This window comes from Geospiza fortis, unplaced genomic scaffold (assembly GCF_000277835.1).
Source record: "Geospiza fortis unplaced genomic scaffold, GeoFor_1.0 scaffold37, whole genome shotgun sequence".
NCBI lineage: Eukaryota > Metazoa > Chordata > Aves > Passeriformes > Thraupidae > Geospiza > Geospiza fortis.
In genome coordinates this window covers 1052785-1069940 of record NW_005054449.1, presented here as the reverse complement: position 1 = coordinate 1069940, position 17156 = coordinate 1052785, and the positions used below count along the sequence as shown (strand labels likewise).

Here is a 17156-nt window from a genome sequence, read left to right as displayed (position 1 = left end):
GGCCATTCTTGATCAGCTTCCTGAAGTAAACTGGTAATTAATTAGCCATCTACAGAAATTGCCCTGTGTCCGCACCGTTAATGTGCTTGGATGTTTTAATTGATTGCATTCTCAAATGGCTTGGATGGCTTAAATGCCAGCTAATGCAATCCAATTAAGACTCCTAATAAACCTGCCTGATGAACTGCAGGATAATCACACATCAAGCACAGATGTAGAGGAAAATGCCACAGAAGTGACAGTTCAGAATAGGCTGTGTCTTTTGGGAAGATCCAAACTGGGAACATTCCCTCTGACTGGTGCTGGATTTGGGCCCCAGGACCTGATCCAAGACAACTTTTAAGCACACACTTACAGCAGCTCCCATGCACAAAAGATTTTGCACAGAGTCATGGAACAGCCCGGGCTGGAAGGGACACAAGAGGTCATGAGAGCCAAGCTCAGTGGAAAAGGGGTCCTGGGTGAGATTATCCATCACCCTGCCCAGCCTGGGAAATCTTATAAAATTCCACTGAGGGGAACCTTATCGTGTCCCTGGGGAGGCTCTTCCAGGGATTGATTATTCTCACGGGCAAAAAAAATAATTCTTTTATCAAGATGAAATCAAGATAAAACTTTTCCCACTCCAACATCCTTTTGGCCCTCGTCTCCCACATGAAAAGAACAACTCAATAATCACCCTGAGGGAGCACAAATGCAAAGGAGATTTCAGGTGATATGGAGGGGGGAGGCTCTTAAAAATATTATTCAAAGACAATTAGCTGAGGCAGCGGGAAGTTAAATAAATTCCTACTGGGATAGGATGTGAACTTCCAGCAGTGCCCCACAAGTAACTCACTTGAGGATGGTGCAGTGTCTTTGTGGCAGCTCTGGAGGTCTTTCCTCAGCCCAAACAGAGATTAGGGATTTAATGGAGCAATCTGTGTGAAATTCTCTGCTCTGTTCTGCCAGATGCCAGACACGACATAATAGCTCCTCTGGCATCAATGTCTATTAATCTAATCTTGACTTTGATTCTCTGTGTGACTCCCTTTCATCTGTAAAATGGGGATAATTCTCTCTTTCAGATGCCTGTCAGTACCTCTTCGTTCTGGGTACACGGTGCTTTGAAGATGACATTATTTGTACATTTCCTATTATTGTTAAAGAGCTGCACGTTGTCCCTGTCCCCTGTCCCTGTCCCCAGCCCGTCCCAAATCCCTGTCCCAAATCCCTGTCCCAAATCCCTGTCCCCAGCCCCTGTCCCTTGGAAACAGGAATAATCTCCTTTCCATTTTTAAAAGCAGTACATTTAATGGAACAGCTGAAACTTGCATGTGCTCTCCAACTAAAAATAATATAAGGTAAAATACCTGAGATTTATTTTGTCTGGAATCTGTCTTTCTATACAGCAAAACAAGGTAAAAAAAAATATACCTTTATACCTTTCAAGTCATGTGCATGCAATTTTGAAATGCTTTTTTCGTTGAGAATATAATTGCAATACTGAAATATTTACAATACTGAAATTGGGTGTGACAATGAGACACCTGCATTCAAGAAGTCCTGAAAAACCTCTTAAGGGAAAAAACCTCTGAAACTTGCATGTGCTCTGTAACTGAAAATAATTTAAGGTAAAATATCTGAGATTTATTTTGTTTGGAATCTGCCTTCCTATAAAGCAAAACAAGATAAAAAAATATACCTTTATACCTTTCTAGTTATGTGCGTGTAATTTTGAAGTGGTTTTTTTTTCATTAAGAATATAATTGCAATACTGAAATAATTACAATAGTGAAATTGAGTGTGAAAATGGTTTTTTCATTAAGAATATAATTGCAATAGTGAAATTGGGTGTGAAAATGAGACACTGCATTCCAAAAGTCTTGAAAAACCTCTTGGGGAAAAAGGTAAAGCGCCTCATGGAAAACGAGAACTTTCCTAAGAATTAATTATTGGGATAAAGAGAATTCTCCAAATGCTGAGAAGCCAGGAAATCACCTTGTCCTCTTAAAGGCAGCCCTGCTACACAACCTAATTTCCAGTCTAGACATCAAACCAAGTGATTTCAGACGTGTTGGAAGGGGTTAAATCCCTGAGAAGTCTCAGAGCATTTAATTCATTGGGCATTGGGAGCCACCTGCGTGTGAGTGAGGGGGAGAGAGGGAGATTTGGGCACAGCACTTTGCAAAGACCATTCCTGGGGAGAGCCTCAGTGCTGGGAACATGAAGAAACATTTCTTTCTGACTGCCAGAAGACACAAACAGCCCAGTTTCACCCCAGAAACTGCTCGAGGCACCTCTGCAGCTGGAAATCCTCCCCCACAAGAGCCAGGTAAGGCACCTTCACCTTTTTACCTGCTTGTCTCTGCAGTGAATGCATCCAGAAACTCAGGGCAGGAGCTGCTGGGCCTTTCCTGCATAACAACACTGATATCTGATCGTTTTTAATTCTGGGGGTGCTCCAAGGATGCTCATCTCTAAAGGGAGAGCAAGAGAAGAGTTTTGAAACATCACCCAAACTTCGAGGTTTTCCCAGTTCTAAACTGTTTGAGCTGTGCCTCTCCCAGGACTTATTTCAGCTGGCAGCCAACCTGCTCCAAGGAGATATTTCAATGCTGAGCTTTATTTCTTTTCTGCTGGCTGACAGATGACAGGGTTCTGCTGGCTCTCAGAGACAAACCCATTATTTGTGAGCACAATGAGTTCTCCTCTGTGGGCAGCATCCCTGCCACAATAAATCACAGGCTGCATCCAGCCATTGTCCTGGAGCCAGGCATCTGCTGATTCACCAGGGAGAGGCTGCTGGGTTGGGCTTTTTTTTTTTGTTTTTGTTTTAATGTCACCCTATAGCTTCAGATTTCCTCCTGGATTTAAGTGAAAAGTGTATCATAATCTCATTTGCTGGCATTTTGACTGGAATAATGGGCACTGTTCTGGTTACTAAACTGACCATTTTACACATGTATTATAAACCTTGGTTCAGGTCAGTTTTCCTGTTTAGATCAATTTATACACACAGAAGAAATAGATTTTGTATCTGGGTAAGCTGAACATTGAAACTCAGATGACACCAGGTAACATCTCTCTTTCCAGACTCGTGGTTCTTTATTGTACTAAAACCAAAAAGGTAAAAAATAAAAGAGATTTTAAGCAGTCTTGGAGGAGTTTTGGAGCTGCTCCTCACACAGAGGAGCTGATCCTTTCTAACCTGCACTTCACACACTACAGGTGATTCCAGATCTGGAATTGCTCTTCCACTGACACAGAACTGCCTCAAATAATTTATTTTTTTTTAGTGCGTAGGCAAAGGATTCAGGGCAAACTACAAACCCTGACAGCCAGAGGGAAGAGACCTTCCCTCACATCTCAGATAGATGTGGATATAGAAATATATATATATTTATATAGATATCTATAAGGGTGTACCAGATAGAGATGGAGACCTTGTTTCCATGGCAACAACTCTTAAGACAAATCCCACTAAAGATGCTGCCACGTCCTGCTTGGCTCAGATTGCTTTAGGACATGGAGTTGTTTTCACATTTCACATTTGGTGGAGCTCTTTAATTCCTGCAGGAGAGCTCCAGCTGGGAAATCACTGCTCTACTGCACATCCACTCCCTGGATTTCTGGGAGCAGCAACCATGGGATCATCTGTTCAGGTGACCCAGAGCATTCAATGCCATCAATATTAACACTAAAAACTGTGCAAAAATTGGGCAGGCAACTAAAGTAGGCAATACATTCTCATATAATATTATCAGGTGCATATATATATATAATTTTAGGTTATATATTCTCATATATTCTTATAAGCACAAAGTTTTTGAGGTTCACATCACTGGTGACAAAACAAACACAGGAAGAGGGGGAAAAAATACAATTTCTGATAGTTTCTATCTTCAGAATCAATTCCTTCCCAAGGAGGTCAACTTGACATTTTGGCAACTATGACACAGCAACCAAACTTCTGAGCAAGGTAAAAATGTCCTTGAAGAGTCTCATCCCCGCTCAGTGTCCCAGGTGTAGCTGTAATTATTCCAGATTCTCCAGGGGAAATATGAAGACAACAATATTCAAGTGCTGTCTCCCAGACAGGTGAAGCATCAGCTCAAATATTTGCTGTCCAGGGCTGGAATTTCTGCCCTAAATTCCCCTCAGACTTGAGAATTTTTCCCAAGAAGAAAAGCACTGCATAAAACCCCAGAGCTGCTCCCTCTCTGTGTTCAGGAGTTCTGTGCAGTTTGGGATGTCGTGTGTCTGAGGAAGAACCTTTGGAGTAAATATTCACATGTGGGGTCTCTGAGCTCCATTAAACACACCCCACAAAGAGGCTTGGCTGCTCAAGCCCCATCCCTGCAGGATCCAAGGGTAAAATTCCCTGATTTGAGGTTTTTTTCAAGCTGTAACCCTGCCACACTGTGAGCTCTTTGCGCTTCCAAGTTCCAGTAACAGGAGAACCTCCTCTGCAAAGTTCCAAAGTAAGCAAAAAGGGAAAAATCCTTTCAAAGTGGCCCAACCCAAACAGCAAATGCCTCATTGCTTCATCTGGTTTGTGTCTACATTGCTTTGGGGAGAGAGGATGTTTTCCAAGAACTGAAAACCCCCCAAAGTTCCTCAATCTCTGGAAGAAGAAACCCCCAGAGCAGTGTTCACCTTCCCAGGATTGCAAAGAGATATTAAGCTTTTAAAAAAAGCTCTTTTGTAAAATGAAGGGTTGATGGGTGGTGGGGTGGACCAGCAGATGAGAATTTCTGCAGGCACTGATTAGATGATGAATAATTCAATCGAATGTGAGATTTAGGGGGAAAATAAATAACAGAGCAACCCCATTCCATTTCCCAGTATGGAGCTGCCTTTGCCACAGAGGCTGCAAGGTGAGAGTGAGAATGTCAGAAATCAAAGCAGCTCTGTCCCCTCCGAAGCAGTGACCAGAACAGGGACCTTGCTGCACTGCCAGGATGATGGATTGCTCCATTCCAGTGACCACTCAAAGCTGCTCAAGATAATCAAAATTAATGATTCTGCAAATAAGTCCTTTGCAGTTGCTGGTGCTCCTCACACAGAAAATAAAGAGGTTTCTTGAGTTTTGTTTGAGTTGGGTTGGGTTTTTATTCTTTTCACCTAGCACAGCAGAGGGAATAAAGCTCTTAGGTTCTTGGCATCTTGGTTCTCCACCTCCAAAATGGGCAAAATAATACTCTGCAGTGTCTTAGAGCCATGGTGTAAGAATAAATACATTACATCTATGAGAAAAACTACATTCAATCTATGAGAATAGTTATATTACATCTAAAAAAATAACTAGATTAAATCCATGAGAAAAAGTACATTAAATCTATGAGAATAGCTACATTAAATCTACCAAAAAAATTACATTAAATCTATGAGAATAGCCACATTAAATCTACAAAATTAACGACATTAAATCTACAACAAATGCCACATTAAATCTATGAGAAAAACCACATTAAATCTACAAAAAGAATTACATTAAATATATGAGAATAACCACATTAAATCTACAAAAAGAACTACATTAAATCTATGAGGAAAAACTACATTAAATCTATGAGAAAAACTACATTAATCTATGAGAATAACTACATAAAATCTACAAAATTAACTACATTAAATCTACAAAAAATGCCAATTAAATCTATGAGAAAAACTACATTAATCTATGAGAATAACTACATAAAATCTACAAAATTAACTACATTAAATCTACAAAAAATGCCAATTAAATCTATGAGAATAGCCACATTAAATCTACAAGAATTGTCACATTAAGTGCTGCGAGGCACCTGCCTGTTGCAGTTTTATGGATGTCAACCAGGTAGATCCTACTCGGAGCAAGCTTAGTTGTAAAGTGAGAGTAAAATGCTCAACAAGAAGGAAGATTGCCATAAAGCAATCTTTGTTAGCTGCAGAAATTTCTGCAAACAGAAACAAGAGATCCTGATAAAATGTATAGATTTGTCCTTAGCAGTGCCCCTGCCTTCTGCAGCTCTGTTTGCCATGTGGACACCCAGGAGCTGCTGGAGCCCCTGAGCATTTCCCACCCCTGCGTTCTCCCACTCCTCCTCAGCTGCTGGGATCAGAGTTGCTGCCTTCACACTTGCCAGGAACCTGAGTTAACCTGACTCTGGAGAGAAAAAAAAAAATGAAAGGGAAGTTCTCCCAGGGGTTTTGAGGCAGGATGGTGACTGGGAGAAGGAATTGGTGTTTATTGTTCCCCATTCTTGGAATACTGAGTGTCCATTGTCAGCAAAGGAATCCCTGCTCTGCCCCCAGCGCCTCCTCCTGAACTCACACACAAAACTTGGAGTGCAGGGGCACAACCTGGCATTTCTGCCGTGTGAATTCTCGCAGTGAGAGGAAAACACCCCCAGCCCCAGCCCCAGCCCGCCCCTCCCTCCCCACAGGGTCCATCTGCAGCGGGGTGAAACAAAACCCACGGGAAACCCACCCTGCCCTGCTTTTAGTGCCTGTCCCAGCTGTTCCCAGCCACATTTCCGTGCAGGAATTGTGTGCAGTGCCTGCAACACCCCATAAATCAGCCTGTTTGCTCACACTCCTTCATCCCACCCCAAAGCTGCCGGCTCTCAGGGAAACCAGAGAGCTCCAGCAGGTTCCCAAATCCCTACAAGAGCTACGGCCGAAAAACGGGGTGGTTCAGGGGTAACAGGGTCCGGGTGGAATTCAGGGATAACAGAATAACGGGGTGGCTCCAGGGGTAACAGAATCCCGGGTGGATCCAAGGCTAACAGGATCCCGGGTGGCATCCCGGATTTAACAGGATCCCAGGTGGCATTTAAGGAGTAACAGAATCCCAGGTGGCATTCCAAGGATAACAGGATCCTGGGCGGGATTCCAAGGATAACAGAGCCCCGGGTAGAAATCCAGGGCTAACAGAACCCGGGGTGGAAATCCAGGCTAACACAATCCCGGGTGGCATTCCAGGATAACAGAATCCCCGGTGTCATTCCGGGCTAACACAATCCTGGGTGGATTCCAGGCTAGCACAGTCGCGGGTGGATTCCGGGCTAACAGAACCCCGGGGCTAACACAATCCTGGATGGATTCAGGTCTAACACAATCCCGGGTGTATTCGGGGCTAACAGAACCCCGGGGATAACAGAACCCCGGGCTAACAGAACCCCGGGGCTAACACAATCCCGGTGGATTCAGGGCTAACACAATCCCGGGTGTATTCGGGGCTAACAGAGCCCCGGGGATAACAGAATCCCGGGTGGCATCCCGGGCTAACAGAATCCCGGGTGGATTCCGGGCTAACGCAATCCCGGGTGGATCCTGGGCTAACACAACCCCGGGATAACAGAACCCCGGGATAACAGAGCCCCGGGGATAACAGAATCCCGGGTGGCATCCCGGGCTAACAGAATCCCGGGTGGATTCCGGGCTAACGCAATCCCGGGTGGATCCTGGGCTAACACAACCCCGGGATAACAGAACCCCGGGATAACAGAGCCCCGGGGATAACAGAATCCCGGGTGGCATCCCGGGCTAACAGAATCGCAGAGGTGGCAGAGTCCCAGCCTGGATTCCCTGCGTGGTGACAGAGCCCTGCGGAGCTGCCCAGCGCCACGGAGGGATTATTCCGATTATTCTGGGAATACTTTGGAAGCGGGCAGTGAAAGCGGCTCTTTGCCCCCCTCCTCCCCTGCCTGCGAGAAAGGAGTTGCCCAACCTGGTCATGAGACTTTTCCAGACTTCCCAAAGAGGCTCCTGAAGTTGTGACACTGCCCCCAGAGCAGACACGCAGGCACGGGAGATGGAGAATGAGCTTGGCAAATCTGTGGACAATCAAATGGACAAATACATGTAATAATTCGGAAGTTTCCTTGCTCTCTTTGTTTTTATCCTGCTTCCTTTTTTTTCTTTTTTTTTCTTCTCCCTATCCTGATGTAGCCGTGCTGTTAACCCTTTCCCCTCCCTGATTTAGAGTTACAATAATGGGGAAATCAGAAAGTCAAATGGATATTGTGGAAAAATCGACCAAATCTGGGAAGAAGCCCTGGAGCTTTGTGGCCATCGGGCTGGCTGTCCTGCTGCTCCTCATGACTTGTGCTGCCGTCGCCCTGGTGATCCTCTATGCCAGCAGCAGAGGTAAGAACCTGGGAATAATCTGAATTATCTTCCCCTTCCCTCTGCAAACAGCAGAAAAAGTCCTTTTTTTTTTATTATTTTTTTTCCTCAGAGCTAAATGCAAACAAAAATACAGGGAGATTGTGAGGTCACCTCTGTGGGGGACTGAGCTCTTTCTGCCTTGTGCACAGAGATCATGTTGGCTTTCACTTAAATTTTGAATCATGCTCTGTGAGATTCTGTGCTCTTATTTAACTCCATGCAGTTTGTTGTTTTCAGAGCTGCTTTGACAAAGCTGATGTGCTGGTTCAGAGGGAAGGTGTGTGTCTGTGTGTGAGGACTGACATTTCCTCATTTCATCCAAGCACGAGCCAAGATTCATTATTGCCAGGCTTTTTAAAGCAACAGCTGCTTTAAAACACTCCTAAAAACAATCTCCCTGAAGGGGAAATTGCTTATTACAATGTGAAAGCTTAAAAAAAAAAAAAAACGGAGGAGGAAAAGGAGACTTTTTAAATATTCCGTGAGGCAGTTGGATCTCTAAGTGTGATTTGCTTCAGTGACTTGAATGCAAATACCTTGCCAGAAACCTGACATTGAGGCGCGTTAGTTTGAAGTGTTTTGCCTAAATATTTTAGCTGCAGAGCACACTTGGTAAAACCAAAGTTTTCCCACTGGCACAGCAAGTGCAAAGTCCCACTTTAAAACCCTGTGAAGCATCAAATGCTCGGGAGCAGCTCTGCCTCGTGTTTGCCACTTCCATTGAAGCCTCTTGGACTGGGAGCTTTGTTAAAACACTGCAGAGTGAAATTAAAGTGGGAACAGCAAAACTGGAGCGAAACACAGCAGCAAAACACACTGCCTCTGCCTCCCTTGCTGCAGGGAGCTGCATTTTCAGCACTTGTGAGTGAAACACTGCACAATCCTGAGCAATAATTCATGACAAAAGCCTTGCCATTGGTCACTCCAGCAAAACACCAGGCAAAATCTGAGTGTTTGGTATTCATAAAGTTCATCAGAAAGTTTATTCCATTAGCTCAGGAGAGGAGAGGAAATAAATCCCCCAGAGCCAGGTCCTGGAGGAGGAGTTTCTGTATCAAACATTGAGCTTGGCAGGGTTTTGCTGCCTGAATGCAGAAAGGATTTGAGAAATCTGCCCCACGTCCTTTGCTGGCTCCAGACAATGCAGAATTCAGGTATGAATAACATTTACCCAAGTGTGGGTCTCATCCAAATCCAGAGGCAGGGTGTGTGCTCACTACACGTGTTCAAGGCTTATCTGTGAGAAAACAGGTCTAAAACCTAAATATTTTTCTCAGCTAATATCTGCAATTAAACTTCCCTTGGAAACGTTGCCCAGACTGAGCCCTGAGTGCAGGGCTGGTGTTCTGCTGCCCTGTGCTCCTCACACCCCACCAGCTGTGTCCAGCTGTGCCCTGGAGCCACTTTGTGCCTCTGTCCCCACCCCAGCTCACAGCTGGAGCAGCTTCCAGCTTTGGGTGATTCCAGGTGGGAAATGAGATTCCAGGTGGGAGATAAAATTCCATGTAGGAAATGAAATTCCAGGTGGGAAAGGAAATTCCAGGTGGGAAATGAGATTACAGGTGGGAAATGAAATTCCAGGTGGGAAAGGGAATTCCAGGTGGGAAATGAAATTCCAGGTGGGACATGAGAGTCCAGGTGGGAAAGGAAAATTCTAGTGGGAAATGAGAGTCCACGTGGGAAATGGTATTACAGGTGGGAGATAAAATTCCATGTAGGAAATTAAATTCCAGGTAGGAGATAAAATTTCAGGTGGGAAAGGAAATTCCACGTGGAAAATGAGATTTCAGGTGGGAAAGGAAATTCCAGGTGGGAGATGAGCAGCAGGAGCTCCATCCTCACAGAGCACTGCCCACATGCCCTGCTTGGGTCAAGAGCTGAGGCAATGAGAGCTCTTCAGACTCTTCCTGCAGCAGAAATATCTTTTTTTTTTTTATTATTTGTCTTTAAAAGTTTTTTCCCAGTGCCCCCCTTAGCTCTGTTTTGCTTCAGCCCATTCCCAATGCTCAGGCAAAACCTCAAATCCCTTTTCCCCATGAGAAAAGCACCTCTGGCTCAAATTTCTGTCACACAGAAATCCCACAGAACAGGGGAAAAAAAAAACCACAAAACAGGAAAAAAACCCACAAAACAGGAAAAAACCAATGTGGCTGAGCACCCTTCATGTGATACAGCCACCAGTGTTATCCTGGGAATCTCCTATTGCTAATTTCACTGAAATGTTAATTTTTCAATGTGCATGGGACACTGGATTGCTCACTAAGAGCAGACCCAGATTTCTCACTTCACCTTGATGCACCCTTGGTCAGAATGACACTACCCAGGCTTCTAAAAATAATTTTGTTTCGCTTGTAATTAGGAATGAAATTAGAAAATTAAAGCACTGCCTGTCCTGCTTTGCATTCACTTTTATTTTTTTTTTAATTTCTAAAGGCATGTTTAGGCTTTGTGCTTCGGGGGAGAATATTTTTCTGCTTGTATACATCTTGCAGAAGAGCACTGTGGTGCATGAAATAGGCCTGTGGGCACAGCAGTAATTCCTGGAGTTCTGTTAATGCTGCCTGGGATTTTTATCTCTATTCCCAGCCAACAAAAACACTCAAGCTCTCACAGCAGTGCAGTTACAGAGGTCTGGACACAATTTGGGCATTTTTGACATCCAAAAATGTCAAAAAGACCCAAAAAACCACCCTCATCTGAGGGCGTTTCTGCTGAAAACTTGGGCTGTTGTTCTAGAAAACTAATTGAGATAAATAGAGAAATACATGTGTTTATACTGAATACTTGGGCTGTTGTTATAGAAAAGTAATTCAGATACATAAATAGAGAAATACCTGTGTTTCTGCTGAAAACTTGGGCTATTGTTCTAGAAAAGTAATTGAGATAAATAGAGAAATATCTGTGTTTCTACTGAAAACTTGGGCTGTCGTTTTAAAAAATTAATTCAGATAACAAATATCTGTGTTTCTGCTGAAAACCTGGGCTGTTCTAGAAAATTAATTGGCATAAATAGAGAAATACCTGTGTTTATACTGAAAACTTGGGCTGTCATTCTAGAAAATTAATGCAGATTAAAAATACCTGTGTTTCTGCTGAAAACTTGGGTTGTTGTTCTAGAAAAGTAATTGAGGTAAATAGAGAAATACCTGTGTCTCTATTGAAAATTTGGGCTGTTGTTCTAGAAAATTAATTCAGATAAATAGAGAAATACCTGTGTTTCTGCTGAAAACTCTTCCTGTTGTTCTAGAAAATTAATTCAGATAAATAGAGAAATATCTGTGTTTCTGCTGAAAACCTGGGCTGTTGTTCCAGAAAATTAATTCAGACAAATAAGCTGAAAGAAGACATAGGAAGAATAAAGTAATATTTGGGTGTCAGGTTCTCAATCCTTCCCTCACCCCCATCTCAGCAGCTTTTTCACAGCTCCCTCTCTGCATTTCCTGAACCCAAACCTCTTCCCTTGCTGCAAAGTCACAGCCTGAGGAACATCTCAAACCTCTGTAGCTGACACATCACATCACTCAGCAGCTCCTCCAAACAACTTCCAGCCTCACCCAGTTGCTGCTCCTGTAATTCTGGTTATTTCATTGAATTTCTGGCTCTGAGGAGGAAGGTTCACTGGTGGTTTTGTGTCTGCACCCCCAAAAGTTGTCCCTGCTGGCTGTCAGGAAGGTCTCTCTCCAAACAAACACAAACCAAGCAGCACCTTGTTCTGGAGGTGGTTTTTAACAAAAAAAAACACTTTTTTTCCCTGCATTTCCTGTGCTGAATGTGATTGTTGTGCACTAAAATAACAGATTTACACCAGCCTGCTGAGCAGGAGCAGCATCTGAACTAAAAACTGAGGGGAGCTGGTGGCTGAGCTCTGGCTCCTCTCCTTCAGTGCTGCTCCAATGGAACCTCCCCAACGAGCCAGCAGTTGAGGGGAGATGCAGAATTTCATCAGGTGGCAGCTAACACACCAGGCATGATGAAATTTTGGATGGCATGATGAAATTTTGGATGGCATGATGAAATTTTGGGTGGCAAGGCTCTGCTCAGTCCCATTTAGATGGAGCCACATGAATATAGAGCAGTAATGGGCAGTGACAGACCATGCACAGCTGTAAAATGGGCAAATAAACACAATAAATACAAAATTTGCTGGTTCTCACACGAAATTCTGGCTCAGCCACGGTTCTAGGTAGGAAATCCTAGGAAAGGTGGAATAAAACCGGACGTTTGTGTTCTGCATGACACAAATGATGACATTTGTGAATGCAGAGCAGTAATGGGCAGTGACAGGCCATGCAGGGCTGCAAAATGGGCAAATAAACACAAAATTTGCTGGTTCTCACACGAAATTCTGGCTCAGCCATGGTTCTAGGTAGAAAATCCTAGGAAAGGTGGAATAAAACCAAACATTTGTGCTCTGCACTCCTTGTGAAGACGCTGCCACCTGGCACAGGCAGCCCTGCCTGAGACAGAAAACCTGGATTTGGCAATTCCCCTGTTTGCTGCCAGCAAATTTCTGTTCTAACAGCAACAGGGGCAGCTTGCAGTGCCAGAGGAGATCTGAGAAAGGGGAAGGTGCTGAGAGGTAAAAGCTCCCACGTGAGTGAGTGCCTGGTGACAACTGGGGCTCTAATTGTCACCATGTGTGCCATCCCCAGCCATCTGTGCTCCTCCAAAGGCACCAAGCACAAGCTGTGTCCTCCAGAGCCCTGCAAAAGGTTGACTTGGCTTTTATTCTCTTTAAAATGAGCTGCAGTAAAGCTCTGGAAAAGCAATTTGGGGTTGCAAAGCACCATCACCCCAAAGGTGAGCTGCTCATGAGGCTGCAGCCACAAGTTGTGGTCAGGAAATGGGGAGACACCAAGCACAAGCTGTGTCCTCCAGAACCCTGCAGAAGCTTGACTTGGCTTTTATTCTCTTAAAAATGAGCTGCAGTAAAGCTCTGGAACAACAATTTGGGATGAAAAGCACCATCACCCCAAAAGTGAGCTGCACCAGGGGCTGCAGCCACCCAGAGGTGCCACAAGTTGATTTTTCTGCTCCTGCTGCTGGTCAGGAAATAGGGAGACACCAAGCCCTGCAGGAGCCTTGGTTTGGCTTTTATTCTCTTCAAAAGGAGCTGCAGCAAGGCTCTGAAAAAGCAGTTTGGGGTTGCAAAGCACCATCACCCCAAAAGTGAGCTGCTCAATGGCGCTGCAGCCACCCAGAGATGCCACAAGTTGATTTTTCTGCTCCTGCTGCTGGCCAGGAAAGGGGAGACACCAAATATAAGCTGTGTCCTCCAGGGCTCTGCAGAATGGTGACTTGGCTTTTATTCTCTTAAAAATGAGCTGCAGTAAAGCTCTGGAAAAAATTTGGGTTTGAAAAATTTGGGTTTGCAAAGCACCATCACCCCAAAGGTGAGCTGCTTAATGGGGCTGCAGCCACCCAGAGATGCCACAAGTTGATTTTTCTGCTCCTGCTGCTGGTCAGGAAATAGGGAGACACCAAGCCCTGCAGGAGCCTTGGTTTGGCTTTTATTATCTTCAAAAGGAGCTGCAGCAAGGCTCTGAAAAAGCAGTTTGGGGTTGCAAAGCACCATCACCCCAAAAGTGAGCTGCTCAATGGCGCTGCAGCCACCCAGAGATGCCACAAGTTGATTTTTCTGCTCCTGCTGCTGGCCAGGACAGGGCTCAGCGGCTCCTTGCGAGGCCAAATTAAGACAATAAAATCCTCTAGAGTGACCCCAAGGGGTCTGAAGCATGTCCCAGCTCTCAGGTGAGCAGTTCCCCTCTGGAGTGCTTCATTTCCCTCATTTTCTTCCATTTGGAGCAGTCCCACAGCTCAGGGCATCCCATTTATCTCCATGAAAGCTCCTCCTGCCTGATCAATTCTCTGCTGCTGCTGTGTCAGGCTGAAATGGATGCCAAAGCAGGAGCCCCTCTGTCGCTGTAGCTCAGCTGTCAGCAAGGCTTGGCCAGGGAGGAAAATAAAGAGAGAAACAGCTGTGCTTCTGCTGGAAACTTGGGCTGTCACAGGTATTGATCTCAATTCATTTCCTAGAGCAACAGCTTCTAGAGAATGTTCTAGAAAATTAATTGGGATAAATACCTGTGTGTCTGCTGAAAACTCAGGCTGTTCTAGAAAATTAATTCAGGTAAATAAATAGAGAAATGCCTGTGTTTCTACTGAAAAATTGGACTCTTCTAGAAAAGTAATTCAAATAGAGAAATACCTGTGTGTCTGCTGAAAACTCGGGCTGTTGTTCTAGAAAAGTAATTGAGATAAATAGAGAAATGCCTGTGTTTCTGCTGAAACCTTGGGCTTTTCTAAAAAAATTAATTCAGATAAATAGAAAAATACCTGTGTTTCTGCTGAAAACTTGAGCTGTTCTAGAAAATTAATTCATATAGAGAAATACCTGTGTTTCTATGGAAAACTTGGGCTGTTGTTCTAGAAAATTAATTCAGATAAATAAATAGAGAAATACTTGTGTTTCTACTGAAACTTGAGCTGTTCTTCTGAAAAATTAATTCAGATAAATAGAAAAATACCTGTGTTTCTGCTGAAAACTCAGGCTGTTCTAGAAAAGTAATTCAGATAAATAAATAGAGAAATGCCTGTGTTTTTACTGAAAACTTGGGCTGTTCTTCTAAAAAATTAATTCAGATAAATAGAGAAATACCTGTGTGTCTGCTGAAAACTTGAGCTGTTGTTCTAGAAAAGAAATTGAGATAAATAGAGAAATATCTGTGTTTCTACTGAAAACTAGGGATGTTGTTCTAGAAAATTAATTCAGATAAATAGAGAAATACCTGTGTGTCTGCTGAAAACTTGAGCTGTTGTTCTAGAAAAATAATTGAGATAAATAGAGAAATATCTGTGTTTCTACTGAAAACTAAGGCTGTTGTTCTAGAAAATTAATTGAGAAAGCAAAAGGCAGAACTGTTGAGAATTCAGAAGGCGCATTTGAAGTTCATTTCTAGTTTTTGGGAGGTGCAGATGACAAAGTTCCAGCTGAGTGAGCAAAGATCTGAGGCTGTAAAGCCAAGGAGGGCAGAGCTGGTCATGGCCAGAGGCTGTGGCAGGAAAGGTCCTGAGGAATAAAAGAGCAGAATTGACAGAGAAACAAAGGAGACACTTCTCCAGGTAAACTGAGATCTCCCCCCCAGCCATTTCCCATGGTCTGGGCTTGGGGCAGAGTTTCAGAGGCCTGGAATTCCAAACTCTGGCTCCCCTGCTCGGTTACAGCATCACAACCACGAGGCCTTGGCGGAGGGAGGGGAGTTCAAACCGCGCTCCAAGCAGAAATTGGAGTGAGACATTGTCAGCTTATAGTACAGAGAGAAGCTTTGAATTTAAATTAAACAAACAAACAAATAAATAAATAAATTATTCATTTCAGTCCTGCCTGGTCCCCGGGAAACAATGAGAAATTGTTTCTACAAAATTTGAGAGATTCTACTACGAAATTCTTGGAGTAGAATTATTTCTTCCTCACGTTGCTCTTTGCTATTGCTCCTTTCCTTTTTGCCCTTGAACTACTCATCTCTTTTCCCTCCAAGTATTTTATTTCCCCCTTGGATTCCCTGGGCTTTTAGGTTTGGGTTTTGCCAATTGTTTAATTATGAGAGGCTTTAACAAACTCCATAAATTTGGCTTGGCTTGATCCAGCACACAAAAAAATACCCCAACAAATGCTGAAACAAACACCAAAAAAAAAAAAAAAGGAAAAAAAGAAAAAAAAAGGAACAAAAAAAAAGAAAAAAAAAAAGAAAAATAAATATATAACTATCTCTATGAAGCTTCCCATTGTTCCAGGTATTTTGCTCCTCCCGTGTTCAGGTTTCCAGCCACAGAATTTGAGCAGGACAGCCCGAATTCAGGGCAGGACACAGAATACACAGAATTTTTCTCTTGCAGATGTGCTCCCACCCAGCACAGCCACGCTCAGCTGAGCCCTGAACATTCCCCAGCACAGTGGGGGCTTTTTATGTCACTTCCAGTGATGAACTTCAAAGCCCTCTTTTCTCCCCCACTGTTTTATTTCCCCCTGAATTACTGTAATCTTGTTTGCTCTCATGTAAAGCACTTTTACTTGCGTTGAAAGTGATTTTTTTAGTAACTCTTTTCTGCAAACAAGGATCAAAAACAAAGCTTTAAAATGGCTAAATCTGCTGGAAAGGACCAAGATTTTGTTTTTCACAGTGGAGCCACATTGTTGCCTATTTGATATAAGTGGGCAGTAAGGCAAGACATCCAGTTTCTCAAATCTGAAATTAAAGCAGCAAAATTAATTTCCTTCCCAGGGCCAAGGAGATCCCTCAGATCCCTCCCAGTGCAGCTCTGCAGGAACCTGACACCTGCCCAGCATCACCAGAACCTTCACTTGAATACCCAGCATCAAAAATGATGTGTGTGCATGGCTTTTTGGGGGGTCTTCTGCACTGGGAGAACGTCACAAAGCAAGCACTCAAAAAATAGAAAATGAGCAGCCAAGAGCAGGACTTCAGTGGCCTTTTCCATGCTGAAATCAAATTTGAACACAGGTCCACACAGTCTCCTTATTCCTGCACTGAAAATTCCAGATTCTCATGAAACTGTGGCCAAAGGAGGCTGTGACAGGCTGGCCCTCCTCAACACACAAATGCTTGAAGAAATTAAAGCCATTTCATTTCCTAAATTGGATCCTGGTGACTCAGAGCAGCACCAACCCAGCCCTGGGCTTTTTGCCCCCTGTTTAAACCTCTCAGTCTCAGTGGCTTTGAAGATGCTCAGAGCATTTTAATAGATTATCTAAAAAAAGGATCCCACACTTTGGGTAGACTGTGGAGGCAGTTAGCAGGTAGAAAAGATGGTCTAATTCTCCTTCCAGGAGAGATAAAACTCACTGTCAAGGCTGTTGTGGTGCTGCTGCCAACAAATTTTCCTCAAAAATCCTCAGATTTCTTCACAGTTTTCATCTTATGTCTTTGACAGGCACCAACATTCACTCTCCTGCTCTCAAAGCACTGAGCTGTCACTGGGATTGGGCTCTGGTGAGTGAT

General features: G+C 43.7%; 1 protein-coding gene across 1 annotated transcript in view; it reads left to right on the top strand.

The window, feature by feature from the left end:
- The first annotated feature begins 2185 nt into the window (after nucleotides 1–2185).
- The window catches only part of MMEL1 (membrane metalloendopeptidase like 1), a 31541-nt gene continuing 16570 nt past the window's right edge, over nucleotides 2186–17156 (top strand). The window contains exons 1-2 of the mRNA XM_031062484.1: nucleotides 2186–2314; nucleotides 7952–8115. Coding sequence (XP_030918344.1) covers nucleotides 7962–8115 — 154 coding nt within the window. The 5' untranslated portion in view covers nucleotides 2186–2314; nucleotides 7952–7961. The remainder of the gene's footprint in view (nucleotides 2315–7951; nucleotides 8116–17156) is intronic.